The sequence below is a fragment of the Rhinoderma darwinii genome, chromosome 1, assembly GCF_050947455.1.
Source record: "Rhinoderma darwinii isolate aRhiDar2 chromosome 1, aRhiDar2.hap1, whole genome shotgun sequence".
NCBI lineage: Eukaryota > Metazoa > Chordata > Amphibia > Anura > Rhinodermatidae > Rhinoderma > Rhinoderma darwinii.
Window position 1 is genome coordinate 182791649 of NC_134687.1, and position 18415 is coordinate 182810063.

The 18415-nt window shown below is 41.9% G+C and overlaps 1 protein-coding gene across 1 annotated transcript in view; it reads right to left on the reverse strand.

Moving 5' to 3' along the window:
• METAP1 (methionyl aminopeptidase 1) overlaps nucleotides 1-18415 on the reverse strand; it is a 79580-nt gene that overhangs the window by 54443 nt on the left and 6722 nt on the right. The window contains exons 2-5 of the mRNA XM_075860642.1: nucleotides 15958-16009; nucleotides 11206-11315; nucleotides 10489-10549; nucleotides 9046-9137 (exon numbers count right to left, since the gene is read on the reverse strand). Coding sequence (XP_075716757.1) covers nucleotides 9046-9137; nucleotides 10489-10549; nucleotides 11206-11315; nucleotides 15958-16009 — 315 coding nt within the window. The remainder of the gene's footprint in view (nucleotides 1-9045; nucleotides 9138-10488; nucleotides 10550-11205; nucleotides 11316-15957; nucleotides 16010-18415) is intronic.

The window sequence follows — 18415 nt, forward strand, 5'->3', positions numbered from 1 at the left end:
AGTTCTGTCGTTTATGTTTTCAACGCCGTATTTAAGCGAAATTATACTCATTTATGAATGCAAATGTCTAAAAAGTCATACAGTGCAAAGAGGGGTGGGAAATGTCGCTAGAGAAAGTATATTGGTATTATGCAGGAGTCGGGAGCAATCTTCCCTCCGAGGCAGACATAGTTTCCGGGTCCACTAATGGCGTCTATACCGATCGTGTCTTGGAATGTACGGGGGCTGGGTACCCCGCGGAAAAGGGCAGCCATTTTTGCATGTATCCGTAAATGTAATCCCTCTATAATATGTCTGCAAGAGACGCATTTAATCCCAGACAAAGCAAGATTATTGCGTAGACCTTGGATCCAATGGTCTTCACACTCTTTGCATACGTCCTACTCCCGGGGGGTATCTGTATTAATCCACAAATCTCTGAGGTGGGAAGCGGTCAAACTTAGTGGATAAGGAAGGTAGATATGTGTTTATACATGCTTACATCGACACTATACCATTTGTATTACTGGGTCTATATGTTCCTCCTCCGGCAAATGCACAGATTTTACATGAGGCTGCCGCATTTGCTGCCGCTTATCCACAAGCTACGGTACTGGGCATGGGGGACCTTAACATGGTCATGGATTCCAGGTGTGATAGATTTAGAGGGGATGTGGATTCTGGGGCTGCACCGGTGGCTCCGACAGAGTTGAATTTGCTGTTTCAAGAAATGGGTTGGATAGATATATTTAGGTGCAAACATCCGAACGTAAAGGTATACTCATGTCATTCTATCGGCAGGAATTCCCTGTCCCGTATAGATTATATCTTTGGGAACGCTCTAATGGTTCCGATGGTAACGGATATTTCTTATGAAGTAAGGGGAGTGTCAGACCACTCTCCGATGGTAGCGCGATTCAATCACCCAGGGCCTGTAAGAATTGGTAACTGGAAAATTCATCCATTCTGGCTCACCCTGATAGGGCCGCAAGATCGCATACCAGATCAATTGGAGGTTTTCCAAGATACCAATAACTCGTGTGATAACCTTAATATTTTATGGGATACCCTGAAGGCCTACTTGAGAGGTTGCTTGCGATCTACAATCTCTTACATAAAAAAGGAAGCTGCAAAGGAAGAGGGTCAGTTGGCGCATCAATGTAAAACATTGGAGGGCGAATATATAGAAAAGCCCTCGGAAGCAAACAAGCATGGCTGACGATGGGCCGTAGATACTTATTATTACTACAAGAAAAAGCTGATAGGAAACTTTTTTGCTCGGCAAACCTATTTTGAATTGGGAAACCAATCTAGTAAATTGCTGGCCCATTTAATTCACCACAGCTCTCAGAGCTCAGCAATACTAAAGATTAAGGACAGTCAGGGCCGTGAGTTGACTGATACTCCTAGCATAGCAGCCCGCTTCACCCAATTCTATAGGGACTTATACTCCTCCCAGTCTACGCATGATTGGTCCGAGTGTGTATCATACTTGGAGGAATTTAAATTTCCACAGTTAGATGTGGAAGGCAGGGACATGTTAGAACTTGATATCACGGAAGACGAGGTTACACACGCAGTGAGGGATATGTCGAAGGGTAAGGCGTCGGGCCCGGACGGGGTACCATTGGAGGTATATCTTAGTTATTCTGACCAGCTCATTCCCCCATTATGCTCTATGTATTCTTATGCCCGGGGGGAGAGAAAACTTCCGAACAGCTTCTATGATGCCACAATTGTAGTGTTACTAAAACATGACAAAGACCCTAGTGAATGTAGTTCTTACCGTCCTATTTCATTACTGAATCTAGACTACAAGATACTTGCAAAGGTACTGGCAAATAGATTGAATAATGTGATATTACAACTCATCCACCCGGACCAGGCAGGCTTCATGCCTGGGAGGTCCACATCTGACAACATACGCAAGGTTAAAATTTTGGCTCAAATAGGAGAGGCACTGAAGGAGGACTGGGCAATGGCATCTCTTGATGCGGCCAAGGCCTTCGATTCCGTTGAGTGGGCATATTTGCTTGAAACATTAGAGGTTTGGTTTTGGCCCAATTTTCATTAAATGGATAACAATCCTGTATAAGGATCCGAGGGCACAAATTTTGATTAATGGTATAATGTCCCCTTATTTTCAACTCCGTAGAGGTACTAGGCAGGGGTGCCCTCTCTCCCCGCTATTGTTCGCAATAGTAATTGAGCCTTTGGCGATACGTGTCAGAACGCACCCAGAATATCGGGGAATAGTGTTGGGAGGACGAGAGGAGAGGATTAGTTTGTACGCAGATGACGTGATATTGTATATGTCATACCCGAAGGACAACTTGGGGCTAGCTATTGAAATCCTGAACCAATTCGGTAGATTCTCTGGCCTACACGTTAATTGGAATAAATCATTTTTCATGCCTTTGAAGGAAGTGGGGTGGGCGGATGCTGAGCACGGTCTGCAGGTGGTGTCGTCCTTTAAATATCTGGGTATTATCATAAACCGAGACCATAGGCAGGATGATCGAATTACCAATATATTGCCCCTGTTAGATTATATTAAGCTCAAGTTCAAGGTGTGGGGGGCCGCGTAAATTTAATTAAAATGGTTATTCTGCCAAAATGTCTATGTCCTGGAGCACGCAGCCATACCAGTATATAAGGCCTTTTTTAAATCCCTACATGCATTATTCCCGGCTTTTATATGGGGATCCAACAGATCCAAACTTAGCTTGGCTACTCTGCAAAGACCTAAACATGAGGGAGGAATGGAACTGCCGGACTTGTTTATGTACTATCAAGCTGGGCAGCTGAGGTATCTACAGCTATGGACAGGGTCGGACCCGTTACCAATGAGGGAACAGCACCTCGCTACATATTTGCATCTAACACATCTTTGGCCAGTGCTAGAAAGCTCCCCGGGAACCTATAAAGAAATGCTTCCAATCCACAAGGTGGCAGTGCAGGCATGGACGGCTGCTAAACAAATTTATGCATATGTAGATATACAGGTGGACATGCCACTATGGGATAATCCCCTTCTTATCTAATGGAGGGGCAGGCCCCCCCTTTCTGGCGTGGCTTTGAGGTACGTAGAATCGGGGATGTGTATACGGATAATGCCTTCAAATCCTTGCGCAAATGCAAGAGGACTTCCAAATCCCTAGAAAAAGCTTCTATAGATATCTGCAGCTGCGACATGCTCTCGAAAGTCAATACCCTAGGTCAGACCACGAATTCTCACGATTCCCTCTGATTGGTGTTTTTAGATCACAGGGCCCCCGGGGGCTGATCTCGGCTGTCTACACGGCCCTTATACAAGCTAAACTGGCCAATGTCAAGTTACCAGTAAAAGATAAATGGGAGAGCCCGATACCAGATCTGACAGGGGAGGAATGGGAGGATGTACTTTCATCTCCTATTTCTGTATCGCCGGCAGAAAATAACAAAATGATTCAATTATCTATAGTTCATCAGAGTTATCTCACGCTGGTGAGATTGCATAGAATGGGCAGATATCCTAGCACTGAATGCCACAGGTGCCGTTTTCCCAGATCTGATTTCTGGCATATGATCTGGGATTGTCCAGTGGTGGCCTCCTTTTGGAGGGATGTGTTGAAAGTGGTTGAGGAGGTGGTGAAGCAGCCGATCCCCCTTTCACCGAAGATCTGTCTATTTGGGGTGCTGCCTGAGGATCAGTGGCCATTCCACATACGTATTCTATTGCAAGAAATATTGTTCATGGCAAGGAAAACCATCGCACTTCGGTGGATGGATCAGAGACCCCTTAGGGTGACTAAATGGAAATCGCTGATCAATTCCATTATTCCATATGAGCGAGTTTTATATAAGAAAAGAGGGTGTATTGGTAAATTTTATAAAATATGGCAGATTTGATGTGACTCATCGTGCACCCTGTATACTCCGCATAGATTCACAGACCTGAGGGACCAGTTGCTACAACCTTGAAGAGGGCGGCTGTTGCATGATTGGGTACTTTTAGGATTTCTATATTTTGTCTGAAATAACTAAAATTGGCCTGGAAAAGTATTTTGCCCGCTGGGATGTTCTTACTGAGGGTTAACTATGTGATCTGATAGGTTATGACATGTTAAATACCACCATAGCCACTATGCCTCTGTGTTCAAGTATTGTATGACTACATAAATGTGTTATGTACTACGGATATTTGTATTGTACAATTCTTTCAATAAAACTAGTTTAAAAAAAATATTTACATGAAAATTCATAAATACTATGCACTCTTCACAGAACCATCTGATGATTCCTATACATTATCCAGGACAATAACAGAATTTGAAAAAAAATAAAAAAAAAAAATATATATATATATATATATATATATATATATATATATATATATATAGCACAAAAGCATATAAATCCAGAGTTAGTAAAAAGTTCCAATAGTACTTGGGATGCGACACTAGTGTAAAAGAGCGGGGTTATTATACCAAAGGATTAGGATCCAAGAAATATCTACACCAACAGTTTGGTGCAGATGCCATATGAACAGTGCTATTTGTATACAGTATATAATAAGCAATATGGCCATTTTTCCTCAGACCATGGCTTGACGTGGACACATTACAATCAATAGAACGAGTCTAAGGCTCTATTCACACGACAGGGTCAGAGTGTTGGCCGATAAAAACTGCCAATTTGGTCCGTTTTTCTCGGCCATTTTGCATCCGTTCCGTCTCCATTTTTAACAGCCAATTCTGACCCGTTTTGCAACAGATTTTAAAACGGATGAATTGCATTTGTACATTTTGGGCCGCACACAGCCCCCTGCAGGCAACGCCGCACCCTTTTACATAGCACCCCACCCTACCTTTTTGTAGATAGCGCCACTGTAGTAGACCATTTCAGGAGAATATATGGACAGTGAAGTCAGGGACTTCTCCTGGAGCGGAAACACCGGGCACAGCGTCGGGGAGTCCGCTTCAGAAGTCCCTGACGTCACTGTGTCCATATATAAATACCCTCCTCCACACATGCACTTCGCACTGTGGAGTTTAAGAAGAGAGCTAACAAGCGGCGGAAAGCTCAGACGTCACTCGGATCACACCCGAGTGAAAGCCGTGCTTTACACAGCCCCATAGACTTCTATGTGAGCCGTGCAGCCGGGAGAACGGCCAAAATAGGGCATGCACAATTTTTGGATGGCCCAGTTCACCGGGCCGTCAAAAAACAACATTGGCCGTGTGAATAGCCCCATTTGTGGTCTATTGGTCCTACTGCGGCTGTCACTCAGCCGGGAATCCCGGTCGTATGAATAGGGCCTAACAGTGCTATGTATGGTCATGACACGCACAACAGGGATATATTCATCACCTGACCAGTTTGTGTTTAAAAGGAGTTTGTCTCACACTATGCATCACCCTGATGAAGTCCTTATTGGACAAAATACAATTGGTGACATCTGATGCCACAGCCATGTGTAGGCACCCATTGAATCATAACCTGTATCCTTCAGAATGGAGGTTTATCTGGTTTGAAGTATACTATTAGAGAAGTGTCGCTTTGTGAGGAGCGTGGACATGCTCTGTGACCAACGTGGGTTATCTGGATACGGTCTAAATTAAGCCACTTTGTTGAATCTATGGACGTACAAGCGGTCAAACGGTGTGAAGCTGCTGTGATAGAGGATCTGAGTAAAAGCAGACCTGTTGCCTATTATATATGATCTTCCTACTGTTTAAGAAGCACTTTGAATGGGGCTGAGCTGCAAGTTCAAGGTATAATTTGCTGTGCACAGGAAACTACAGATGTGCAGTTACAAGTATTCCCATCTCTGACATTTATGGCTTATCCCCACGATATGCCATAAATATTAGATAGTTAAGGGTCTCATCTGTGGGACGGGCACCTACCCCCTCCCAACCTTCTTGCACTGGGCTCCAGCCACTGTCGGACGTGGTAAGATGCAGTGTTGTGATGGGTTCAAGATCGAATACAGGAAAGAGAGCGCTACTTCAGATGTTGGCTTAACTCCTTCGGGACAAAGCCATTTTTTGATTTTTCACTCACCACATTCCAAGAGATATAACTTTTTTATTTTTCCGTCAAAGGAGTGATGTGAGGGCTTATTTCTTGCATGAGGAGTTGTAGTTTATTTTGCTTAATATTTATAGTTTCGTATAATGTACTGGGAAACTGAAAAAATAATTCTTTGCAGGCTGAAGTTAGATAAAACTGCGATTCCTCAATTGTTTTTGGGTTTCGTTTTTACGGCTTTCACTGTGCAATAAGAACGCCAACTTAGCTTTATTCTGTGGCTCAATAAGATTACCAAATACATAGGGTTTTTTTTCATATTTTACTACGTTTATCATCAATAAAAGTGTTAAAAAAAAAATGTTTTGTACCCTATATCCATTCTAAACGTACCCTATATATGAAAATCTAATAGCCCGCGGTACCGCAGCTCTCCACGTTAATATATACTGCGTTCACCGCCACAACCTACAACAGGTCAGACCCATGAGGCTCTGTATAGGACTGGACGACATGAATCTAGTCTCAGTTGTGATGGAACAGACATCAGGAAATGTTAAGAAAGAATCGTACTCCATGCTATTAATAATTCCAAATCCACATATCTCGGTCAATGGAGCTGGTTTAACCTCTTAAAGGGAACCTGTCACCAGCATTTCACCTATTAAACCAGCAATACCTGGTGGTAGTGGGTGAAAAATCATTTCTATATAACCTATAATTGTCTTCTTAGTCGGCTCTGTAGCTTTAGTATTCAGTTTTTTAGTGTTCCCACACCGTATGCTAATGAGCAGAAAAGTCATATCTTCATTTGAAACGAGTCATAACTTCATTCCTCAAGTCTTCCCGAGTTTTTCCCGCCTTCTTACTTTTGATTGACAGCTCCTCGCCTTCCCCCAGCACACAAAATCCTGCGCTTGTGTATTGATGTCCTCTTCTGGTGTGTGCGCACAAAAGGATACCGGATTATTCCGATAAAAAGCGCAAATGTTTGCAGACCGTTATTTACAGTCGGAGGAGGAGTTCAGCAGAGGGGATAACGGCAATGAACTTTTGATAACAGCGGCCAGTGAGGGATAAGTAAAGTTCAATAGGTGAAATGCTGGTGACCGGTTCCCTTTAAGGATAAAGCCATTTTTTGATTTTTCATTTTCCACTTCCCGCATTCCATGAGCCATAACGTCTTTATTTTTCCGTCAATAAAGTGGTGTGAGGGCTTATATTTTGCGGGAGGAGCTGTAGTTTCTATTGGTAGCATTTAAAGTACCATATAATGTACTTAAAGGGAATGTGTTGTCAGCAAAACATGTTTTTTTTTTTTTAGTTAAACAATTAGTGTATAGGTGATTAAACATTGTTCTAATTTTTTTTTTTTTTTCACGAGTCAGGAAATATTATAAATTGTATTCTAATTTATAATATTTCCCATTGCTGGCCACTAGATGGAGCCATTCCCAAAATTGCAGCATTGCATGTGGTAAAGAAACCACATTGCTTTATGCTGCAAAATTGGGTAAAAAGCCCTCGCTCTAGTGAGCTCTCAGCATCCCCCCCTCCTTTATCCTGGCTAGTGCCGGGAGAAACGAGGGGTTTGAATGGTCTAACCTCCTACACTGTGTGTCGCCATTTTTTGAGCTAACACACAGTGTAGAAGGTTTACATACAGTAGTAAACACACTGAAACACAAACATACATAGAAATCCCTTACCTGCTCCAGTCGCCGCCGTTCCCTCCGGCCCGTCCGCTCCGTCTGCTGCCACTGCTCCATGTGCACAAGTCCGGAAACCGCGACCGGAAGTAGTAATCTTACTGTCCGGCCGCGACTTCCGGTCCACAGGAAAATGGCGCCGGACAGCGCGCATTTCAAATTGAACTGTGTGGGAGCGGCGCATGCGCCGTTCCCACACAGCGGCGTACATGTTAGTGGATGGAACGGGCCCCGTTCGCAGTCCCTATGGGACTGGAGCTGCCGTATTCCATGTCTGTATGTGTCGTTAATCGACACATACAGAAATGGAAAAAAAAAATGGCAGCCCCCATAGGGAAGAAAAAGTGTAAAAATAAGAAAAAGTAACACACAAACACACAAATTAATCCAAACGTTTTTAATAAAGCACTAACATCTTTAACATATTTAAAAAAAAATTGTGGTAACACTGTTCCTTTAAACTGAAAAAAAATTTGCAGGCTGAAATTGGGAAAAACTGCGATTACTCAATTATTTTTTGGGTTACGTTTTTACGTCTTTCACCGTATGGTAACAACAACAACTTAACTTTATTATGTGGCTCAATAAGATTACGGTGATATGAAATTTATATGGATTTTTCTTATATGATACATCTTTAAAAACACCCAAAAAGAGATTTTGGCGGTTTACTATTTTTATTTTTTACGGCCTTCACCGTGCACATTAAATAACACTATATTGTAATAGTTCAGACTTCTACGGACGCAGCAATACTATTTTTGTTTACTGGTTTTATTTTTTACATTACTCTAGAGGAAAAATGGGAAAAGAGGGGTTTTTTGAACTTTTTTTTTTTTTTGCACTACTAAAAACTTTATATCACTTTTATTTACACATTTTATTAGTCCCCACTAGGGGACTTGAACCACAGATTGTTAGATCGCTTGTACAATATACTGCAAAACTAATATATTGCAGTATATCGTCATTTTTACAGGCAGGGCTTAACAGAGGCAGAGTGAAGGCAGCCCTGGGGGCCTTCATTAGGCCCCTGGGCTGCCATAACAGCCATAGTCACCCCCCGGTCACGATTGACTGCAGCATTTGAGGGGTTAAACATCCAGGAACAGCGCGATCGCTGCTCCTGGCAGTTAGTGAAACACAGCCGACACCCGCAGCATATGGAGCGCGCTCCAAATATCACCCCCCGCACCAGGACGTACCGGTGCGCTAAGGGGTTAATTTAGAATCAAAATAACCAACAAAACTGCGTATATATTCTTCGGATCCATGGAAATCAGCAAAATCCCTAAAAATCAGTGAATACATAAGTTTATAATGACTTCTGCATAAACCTTACCTTACATACAACCCGCATTCCCTCAATTTCAACTGGAGTCAGCACTTTAATTTGAGAGGTTCCTTTTAGGGATTGTTCAGATTCAGACATTCCTAAAAGACAATTAACCATTTGGATAAGTCTTACTGATCTTGCTTATCCCATAAAATATAAAATAAAAATAGATATAGGCCATATTTTAGGACTAGAAGGCCTTGTTCACACAGGGCAGATTTGCTGCAGATTCTGCACACATTTTATTAAAGCCAAATGCAGAATTTGATACACGAGAGCAGACCTATAAAGCCTTCCTTTATACATTTCTTTTGTGTAGGTACCCAGTATTGGCTTAAATATACATTAAAAATCTGCAGTGTATGAACAAGGCCTAAGCGTGTATTCACATTTAGATGAAGGGAACCGATTTTCAGCTAATTTTGCACCCTAAGGCTGGGTTCCCACAGTACAGATTTTGAAAGCCAAAACCAGAATTGGATCCAGGAGAGTAGACCTCGACGACCATCCTTTATATATTTCTTCTGTTTATGTACAGTTCCTGGTTTTGGCTTAAAGAGGCTCTGTCACCAGATTACAAATGCCCTATCTCCTACATAATCTGATCATTTTTGAGCAAGTTATGAGCAATTTTAGATTTGTGCTAATTACCTTAATAGAAAACTGGGCGTTTAACTTTTGACCAAGTGGGCGTTGTAAAGAGAAGTGTATGACGCTGACCAATTAGCGTCATACACTTCTCTCCATTCATGTCCATTTGTACTCAGCACAGCGTGATCTCGCTGTTCTGTCACATACACCCACATTAACTTTACTGAAGTGTCTTGTGAGTGAATAGACTTTGCCTCCAGCCAGGACGGGATGTCTAGTCACACTCCTGACACTTCGGTAAAATTTTTGTGGGACTTCCACAGCACTTGGTCAAAAGTTAAAAGACGCCCAGTTGGGCATTAAGAAACTAATTAGCATAAATCTAAAATTGTTTTTAAAATAAAAACCACTGTTATCTACATTACAGCACCGATCAGATTATGTAGGAGATAGGGCATTTATAATCTGGTGAAAGAGCCTCTTTAAAACCGCATGCAAAATCTGCAGCAAATCTGCACTGTGGGAACCAAGCCTAAGGCTGGATTTTCAGGAGACAGAAACATAGCAGATTTTCCGCCGCATTTCAGTAGAAAAATCTGCACATTTTCTGTGGTTTTCACCCCTTTTACATTGAAAAAGGTGAAATCTGCAGTGAACAGCCAAAACAGAATAAGCATGCTGCGGATTTGTAAATCAGCAGCATGCTCCAATGTCCATCCAGCAGCACGTGGATGAGATTTGCTCAACCCTTATCTACTTGGCTTGAACTATAATCCACAGCAACTCCATCCTGTGTGAATCCAGCCGAAGATGCACTTTTTGCAATAGGCTACCACTTTTAATAGTGCTTTACATTACCTAAAGGGTGATCTGCATAATCTGGCCTCTGTATGTAGCTGGATACTGGTCTCATCGGCATCTGCAAAAGAAACGTACCAGGCTATGTGTATATTGTCTGGCCAAGTCAAAGCTCTTAGTTTGCTACCTTCCACAAAGAACCATAAAACTCAGCTTGCAAACAGCCGAACTTGATTAATAGAGGAGGGAAATTATGAAGGTATTTGCACCATTTTTGTGGCATAAACAAAGACGCAAATTATGGCGCATGTCAAATATGCAAAATAGTTAGAGTATGCAAGGGTTAAATCCAGTGAGTAGCTTGAATGGAATGGCAGTCGAGCATGCGCCGACCTCTCCGTTCAATGTCTACGGTACGGACAGAAATAGTAGAGCTAGAGCAATGGAGAAGACATGGGTGAAGACAGTCCTCCCAGGACATCCTATTCTCAGGGAAGATTTCTGGCAAAATGGGATTGAACAGAGTGGACAACCCCCTTGTGGCGAATCTCCAGTAAACAGTTTAAATGCTGAAGCATAATTTGGGTTATGCAGCAAGACAATGATCTAACAAGCAAGTGAATGATTGAGGAGAAACCAAATTAAAGCAGTTGTCCCATCAGCACAACTCCATCCCCCCTGCTCAGTAACCCACTGGATAAGCTTGGGTGAGCTTTATGCAATACCACATATCAAAGTTGTGGAAGGAAGGGGGTTAGAAACGTCATACAAACTTACCAATGGATAGTGAGGCCTGAGTTTTCCAGTATATCGATAGCCTAGCCAAGGATCTGTGTTGATCTCGCCTTCCATTGTCCATGGTGAAACTTCACGTTTGCCTTTCTCATCTAATAGAAAAAATTAAAAAACATCGCCAAAAATATTAAACCATTAAAGGATTTTAAAAAAACAAAAAGTTTGTTTATGTCAGCGGAAGGGTGGTTAGCGCACGAGGGGATCTTCCTCAGGGGGGCACTTTTCATGGCCAGGAAGGCTGATAGGACACAGACGATCGCCCAATGGCGTAAACTGAAATTATATCCTTCAATATGAGAAAATTGTATACAAGAACCGTGGATACCCTGCTAAATTTTCTTCAATATGGGGTGGTTGGTGCTCCTCTCTCTCACTGTACAGTTCTGGGATTACCGGTACGTGATTCATTGACTAATGCTAGGACTGGATTTTGCTAGGGAATAATTGTTGGATGTGACTTACTCTTAGGGTATGTTCACACGGCTTATTTACGGACGTAATTCGGGCGTTTTCCTCCTCGATTTACGTCCGAAAATGCGGCTCAATAGCGTCGGCAAACATCTGCCCATTCATTTGAATGGGTCTTACGATGTACTGTGACGGTCATTTGTTTTACGCCCCGCGGTCAAAAGGCGGGGCGTAAATACACGCCCGCGTCAAAGAAGTGCCTGTGACTTCTTCAGACGTTACATGGAGCCGTTTTGCATTGACTCCATGGAAAAACAGCTCCATTTACGTCCGTAATTGACGCAGCGAAAAAGCGCCTCAACATGCCATGATTATGGAGCTGTTTTCTCCTGAAAACAACTCCGTGATTTCAGCCGTAACGGACGCTGCCGTGTGAACATACCCTTAGAATATGTTCACACGCTAGACTAAAAACGTCTGAAAATATGGAGCTGTTTTCAAGGGAAAATAGCTCCTGATTTTCAGACATTTAAGCCACTGGCGTTTTTCAAGGCCATTTTTGGAGCTTTTTTTTCAATAGAGTCTATGAAAAACGGCTCCAAAAACATCAAGAAGTGACCTGCACTTTTTCGCTGTTTTTTTCTCCACGGCTGTTTTTTCAAAACGGCCCCGTAAAAAAAAAACAGCCCGTCGGAACAGAACGCCATTTTTCCCATTGAAATCAATGTGCAGATGTTTGGAAGCGTTCTGCTTCCCATTTTTCGGCCGTTTACAGCCCAAAAAAACTGCCTTAAAATAGGCTGTGTGAACATACCCTTCTAGGTAATTAATTGCCTACCTGCGTGTGGGCTACATGATTCACTCATTATCACCATTTCTTATCCGGATGTTTATGTGCTATTGACAATGTTTAACCCTTCAATAAAACTAATTAAAAAGCAAAAAAAGATAAATACCAAAATGTAACAGAATGCTCGCTTAAATTGCGCCCAAACTGCTTACATGCTGTCTGTACACCAAACTTATTAAGTGTCTTAGATACTTTTTACATCTTACATGAGTTTTGAAAAGGATCGAGCAATAATGAAGTGGCTAAGAGGAGTCGTAAAAAACGTTCTAGCTTTACCAATGGCATGATACATTCTTTTGGCATAAAAATATTGGTATACAATATGCCAGTCATGAGAAGGCATAAGGAAAAGTATCCAACATGTCTCAAGATGCACCAAATTTATCGTGCAGAAATCCCCACTAGGATTAATTTGCCAGAGTTTTTGCCTGTCTGGTCTAGTTTAACTATCCTAGATTTTACAGTATTAAATAATTTTAACCTACCTGTCCTATATCTCTATAATCCTAAGTATACTGTATACAGGGTGGGCCATTTATATGGATACACCTAAATAAAATGGGAATGGGAATTAACTTCCTGTTTGTGGCACATTAGTATATGGGAGGGGGGAAACTTTTCAAGCTGGGTGTTGACCATGGCGGCCATTTTGAAGTCGGCCATTTTGTATCCAACTTTAGTTTCTTGAATGGGAAGAGGGTCGTGACACACATATCGAGAATTTCACAAGAAAAACAATGGTGTGCTTGGTTTTAACGTTACTTTATTCTTTCATGAGTTATTTACAAGCTTCTCTTTGTTTGCAGCCATTGACATGTCGCAGAGGTTAACACGTGAGGAGCGGATAGAAATTGTGTTGATGTCTGGTGAACGCAGTACCCGGGTCATTGCAGCAGATTTCAATGCAAGATACCCTACGAGACCACCCATCTCCCATGCTACAGTTTGCAAACTGCTTGCCAAGTTTCGCGAAACTGGTTCAGTGTTGGATTTGCCCAAATGTGGGCGCATGAAAACTGTCACTAATGAAGATACATCAGTGGCTGTCCTAGCTTCATTCAGCAAGAGCCCACAGCGTAGCACTCGCCGCATGTCACTGGAGAGTGGCATCAGTCGAACATTCCTTCGGCGGATATTAGCTGCTCACAAATGGCACCCTTACAAACTCCAGCTGCTGCAGCATCTCAACGAGGATGACCCAGATCGGCGCACTGAATTTACAGAATGGGCAAAACAAAAATTGGAACAGAACCCTCAGTTTACACAGAACATTTTGTTCAGTGATGAGGCAAACTTTTATGTGAATGGTGAAGTTAACAAACAAAACCACGGCTATTGGTCTGACACTAACCCACATTGGATAGATCCCTCCAAGACTGTTGGAACACAAATATTGATGGTATGGTGTGGTATATGGGGTACAAAGATAGTGGGGCCATTCTTCATTAATGGAAACCTCAAGGCCACGGGATATCTGAAATTGCTACATGATGATGTGTTTCCCTCTTTATGCATTGAAGCTGGCACGTTCCCTGAGTTTTTCCAGCAAGATGGTGCACCACCACATTATGGGTGTCAGGTCCGAGCATTCCTAGATGAACAGTTTCCTGGAAAGTGGATTGGTCGTCGTGGGCTAGTTGAATGGCCCCCTAGGTCTCCCGATCTGACCCCCTTAGACTTTTATCTTTGGGGTCATCTGAAGGCAATTGTCTATGCTGTGAAGATACGAGATGTGCAGCAACTGAAACTACGGATACTGGAAGCCTGTGCTAGCATTTCTTCTGCGGTGTTGCTATCAGTGTGTGAAGAGTGGGAGAAGAGGGTTGCATTGACAATCCAACACAATGGGCAGCACTTTGAACACATTTTATAAGTGGTCAGAAACTTGTAAATAACTAATGAAAGAATAAAGTAACGTTAAAACCAAGCACACCATTGTTTTTCTTGTGTCACATGACCCTCTTCCCATTGAAAAAAAAACTAAAGTTGGATACAAAATGGCCGACTTCAAAATGGCCGCCATGGTCAACACCCAGCTTGAAAAGCTTCCCCCCTATGTGCCACAAACAGGAAGTTAATATCACCAACCATTCCCATTTTATTTAGGTGTATCCATATAAATGGCCCACCCTGTATGTTAACAAAAAAAACAAAAACCGTTTCTGCAGCATTTTTTTATTTTTGTTAATACATTTCTTTAATTCCTTGATCACTCAAAAAAAAAAAAAAAAAAAACCTTCTACAGTAACAAAGAAATTATTAGTGCTGAACATCGGTGTCAAGGGGTGGTGCCATTCTCTGTATCATCTGCTGCCCTTGCCCAAACTATTTAGAATCTCTTAGCATGCATCTTATTTCTCGTGACTACAGACCTTTGCTTCGAAGGCCACTTTCACGTCAGTAATTAGTATTTTTATACCAAAACCAAGAGTGGGTCCAAAACACAGACGGAGGCCACAATCTTTCTATTCTACTTTTTCTGTGAAGGTTCCTCTCCTGATTTCAGCTTCCAAATACGAATGAATATATGTTAAAAAAAAAAAAAAAAACACAAAAACTGCTGTGAATTTGGCCTAGAACAATCTTATGTACTGTACTTCAAAACCTCAGACTATAGTGTAAAACCGTGGTCAGGAGCGATCATAAGCCATAAAGACCTCTCTCTGGCTGCATCAATCTCTGATTTACCAACTTACTTGCCTCTTTTTGGCTTTTAATTAAACGTTACACTGAGTTCAGGAGAAAAAACAAAAAGAAAAAAGAAAACTTTATTTTGCCATGGGCTTTGACCAATGGTGAGGCCGAAGCATACCAATGTTATGGTTGTTGAGGACCCATTCCAAAACTATTGAAAAGCCCTGGTTGAAACTATACTATACAAATTTAAAATATACAGACGTGTCCACCCTTATTTTCTCTCTAAATCTGACATAACCGAGATGTAGTCCGGAACATTTAAAAAAAAAAAAAAAACAAGTATACTTTTGCCGGATGTTATCGGTCACCCAGAGACACCCATGTTAAAATCAGACATCACAGCCATCCAGTAAAAAAAAAAAAAAAAAAAAAAAAAAAAAGAAGTACACGTTAAACACACCTTTTTTTTGTTTTAACATGACTGAGCAACGAACGTCATCCATCGCCCATAGACTTCCATGTTAACTGTATACATTCTTCTACTGTTTGCCGCGACATTGTATTGAATTGCTATCATGACTATGTAACTTGACGCAATTCAAGAAAACTTAATGGTGGACACACACATACCAGTAAAAATGTACATTAATGTGAATGCATGGGTAAATACTAGATTTTTTTTTAATATACAGTATAATATATATACATACACACATATATACATACATATATATACACATACATACACACATACATACACACACACACCTATATCTACATATACATACCACACATACCAGTAAAAATGTACATTAATGTGAATAAAAACAATTGCTTACTTGCTTTTTTGTGCAGCATCTTGTGCAATGCCCAGCTTCCCCTGAAACACTCCTAAGAGAGAGAAATGGATTTAGTTGTACAAGGCACAATACATGTGAATAAGGTTTAGAAAATCTGCCATCACCCTGTACATCAGAATGTGGGAATTACCTCCCACTTAATATGTACAACAACTAGCAGGAAGGGGTTAAAAAGGGAATTCAACATGGTCCTCCAACATGGTTATTTTACCCCCTTTTAATAGCCATAAACAATAGCAACACAAATATTTAGGAGTCGGCAAAAAATTGATAGGCGCGTCGGCTACTGGTAAGTAAAGTAAATTGTCCCTGGTCACCAGTTGCTTCCACCCAATGCAGAGTATGGAAACTGCTGGCCGTTTATTTTCCCTTTGCCCGTAAGAAGCAAAGAATGACAGTTATTCTCCTGCATAATCTGATATCGGAGATGAATCCAAACCAGGAAACTTCAGGTAGACACTTGTAGCTTCCTACCAGCAGAGGGCGCTGGGTGGCCGCATAGTGGTGGTAATAGATTGTAATGGTCGTACCTATTGTGGGGACACTGTACCTGGTGAATAAAGAACAACAGGGCAAAGTTACTAGTGGGGGCACTATGTGGCATATTAACCAGAGGTGGGAGCAAAGTAACTGGGGAGTAACATACGGAAACTTATTAAACTTTGGGGAGACTATGCGGGCAAAATAACTAGGGACAGGGCAGTGTGATAGCAAGTGGAATGGTGAACTGGTAATGGGAGCAAAATAATGGGGGGGCATAGATTGCAATTTGCACTAGGTGGAAAAAGGAATTAGTGGTGTTACACACTAGGGGTACAAAGCACATTAACTGGTTGTAGGTTACTAAAGGGGTACAGTAACTAATAAGAGCCATTATAGGGAAAACACTACAGGAGTATGGCGACTACTATGGTTGCACTGTGGGGCAGAGTAACTCCTGTGGGGGAGGCAATTACACAGCTTTACTGCTTTTGTAGGATTTATTTTTTTCCTGCTCAATCACTACCCAACGTAACCATTTTAAATGGGTGTTAAAGGTATAGATCGTACGAATTAAAACATGATCATACATTATTTTGACCGGATTATATAACCTTAGCTAGGACAGAGGGAAGACATGAGAACACAAAGATAGACGTATAGCAGTCGTGCCGTTTTAATATTCTGTAAGCTATTTTTATCTGCATTTGAACACTAGTCCCGTGATATTTAATTCGCTCTTCTTGGATGTAGTCGGCATCTGTTAGAAGCTAGTGAATATCAAACTCACGCAAAAGAAGTCATCGCCTTTATGTCGGAAATCTAAAGCTTTACGCACATGACAAAGTATTTTACAGTCACGGTCACTTCATGCCAGCCAAATGGTGTGCCACCATACACAGCTGTATATAGCAGGGACACTCAACTAGTAGACAAGTGTCCAAAACCAGGCCGCGGGTGGCAGATGTCCAGACCCCTGCTGATTGCCAGCAGGCAGACAGGGCATTAAAGAGGAACGTTTCTCCTCTACAAGAAGAGGAGCACCAGTGAGTGCAAGGGAACCATCAGCACCCTGTCCCACCATTCAGTCTTGGCACCACATGCGTCGTTCCGCTGGGGCAGGCTTGGCCAGAAGTGTCCAGGCCTGCATCACTGGATGATAGCGTGGGATTGGGACAGGCGAGTTAGCGGCTCTTTGGCACTATCTGTACGGGCAGATAGGCCTCGGATTTCTGACATGGATCCACAGGTCGAATTTGCTTACTGTTGGTGTTAAGTTAGGGCCTTCACCTGAGACTTCAGGAAACAGAACCTCATTCCTAAATTAACAGATTTATTTGGACCTATAATCGTCCTCGGAATCAGAATAAACTGATGTACTACCATAAGCGTCCGGCAGGGCTCTCCACACCTTATTGACTTCGGTATTAGAAATGCTTTTAGAGGAGAATACCTCTAATACAGCACTATTTTTTCCCTTTTTTTTATTTTTTTTGCAGGAAAGGACCAAAAAAGTAATTTCGGCTATTGTTTTTTAGTTGAATTTTTTTTACAGCGTTTACAGTGCGTTTTACAGTTCAGGCCGATACGAACGCGGCGATATCTATGTATAGTTTTTTTTCATTATTTCCCAATTATAAAGGACTTGATCAGGGAAACAGGGCGATTCTTGTTTTTATTACGTAAAACGTATCTTTCAAAAGTAATTTTTTTTTTTTTTTACACTTACTAGGGGACTTGAAGACCTGATCTTCTGATCCCCTGTACAATACACTGCACTACTTATGGGCTGCAGTGTATTGTTACTGTAAGTTTTCAACTGGCAGTCTATTAGGTCTTGCCTTTAGCAGTATCTAATAGGCTTCTGTACATGGCCGGCCAGGGGGAGATCATTGTTAAGCTTCCTGGTTGCATAGCAATCATTGGCACCCCATCATAGCATCCGGGAGGCCGATGG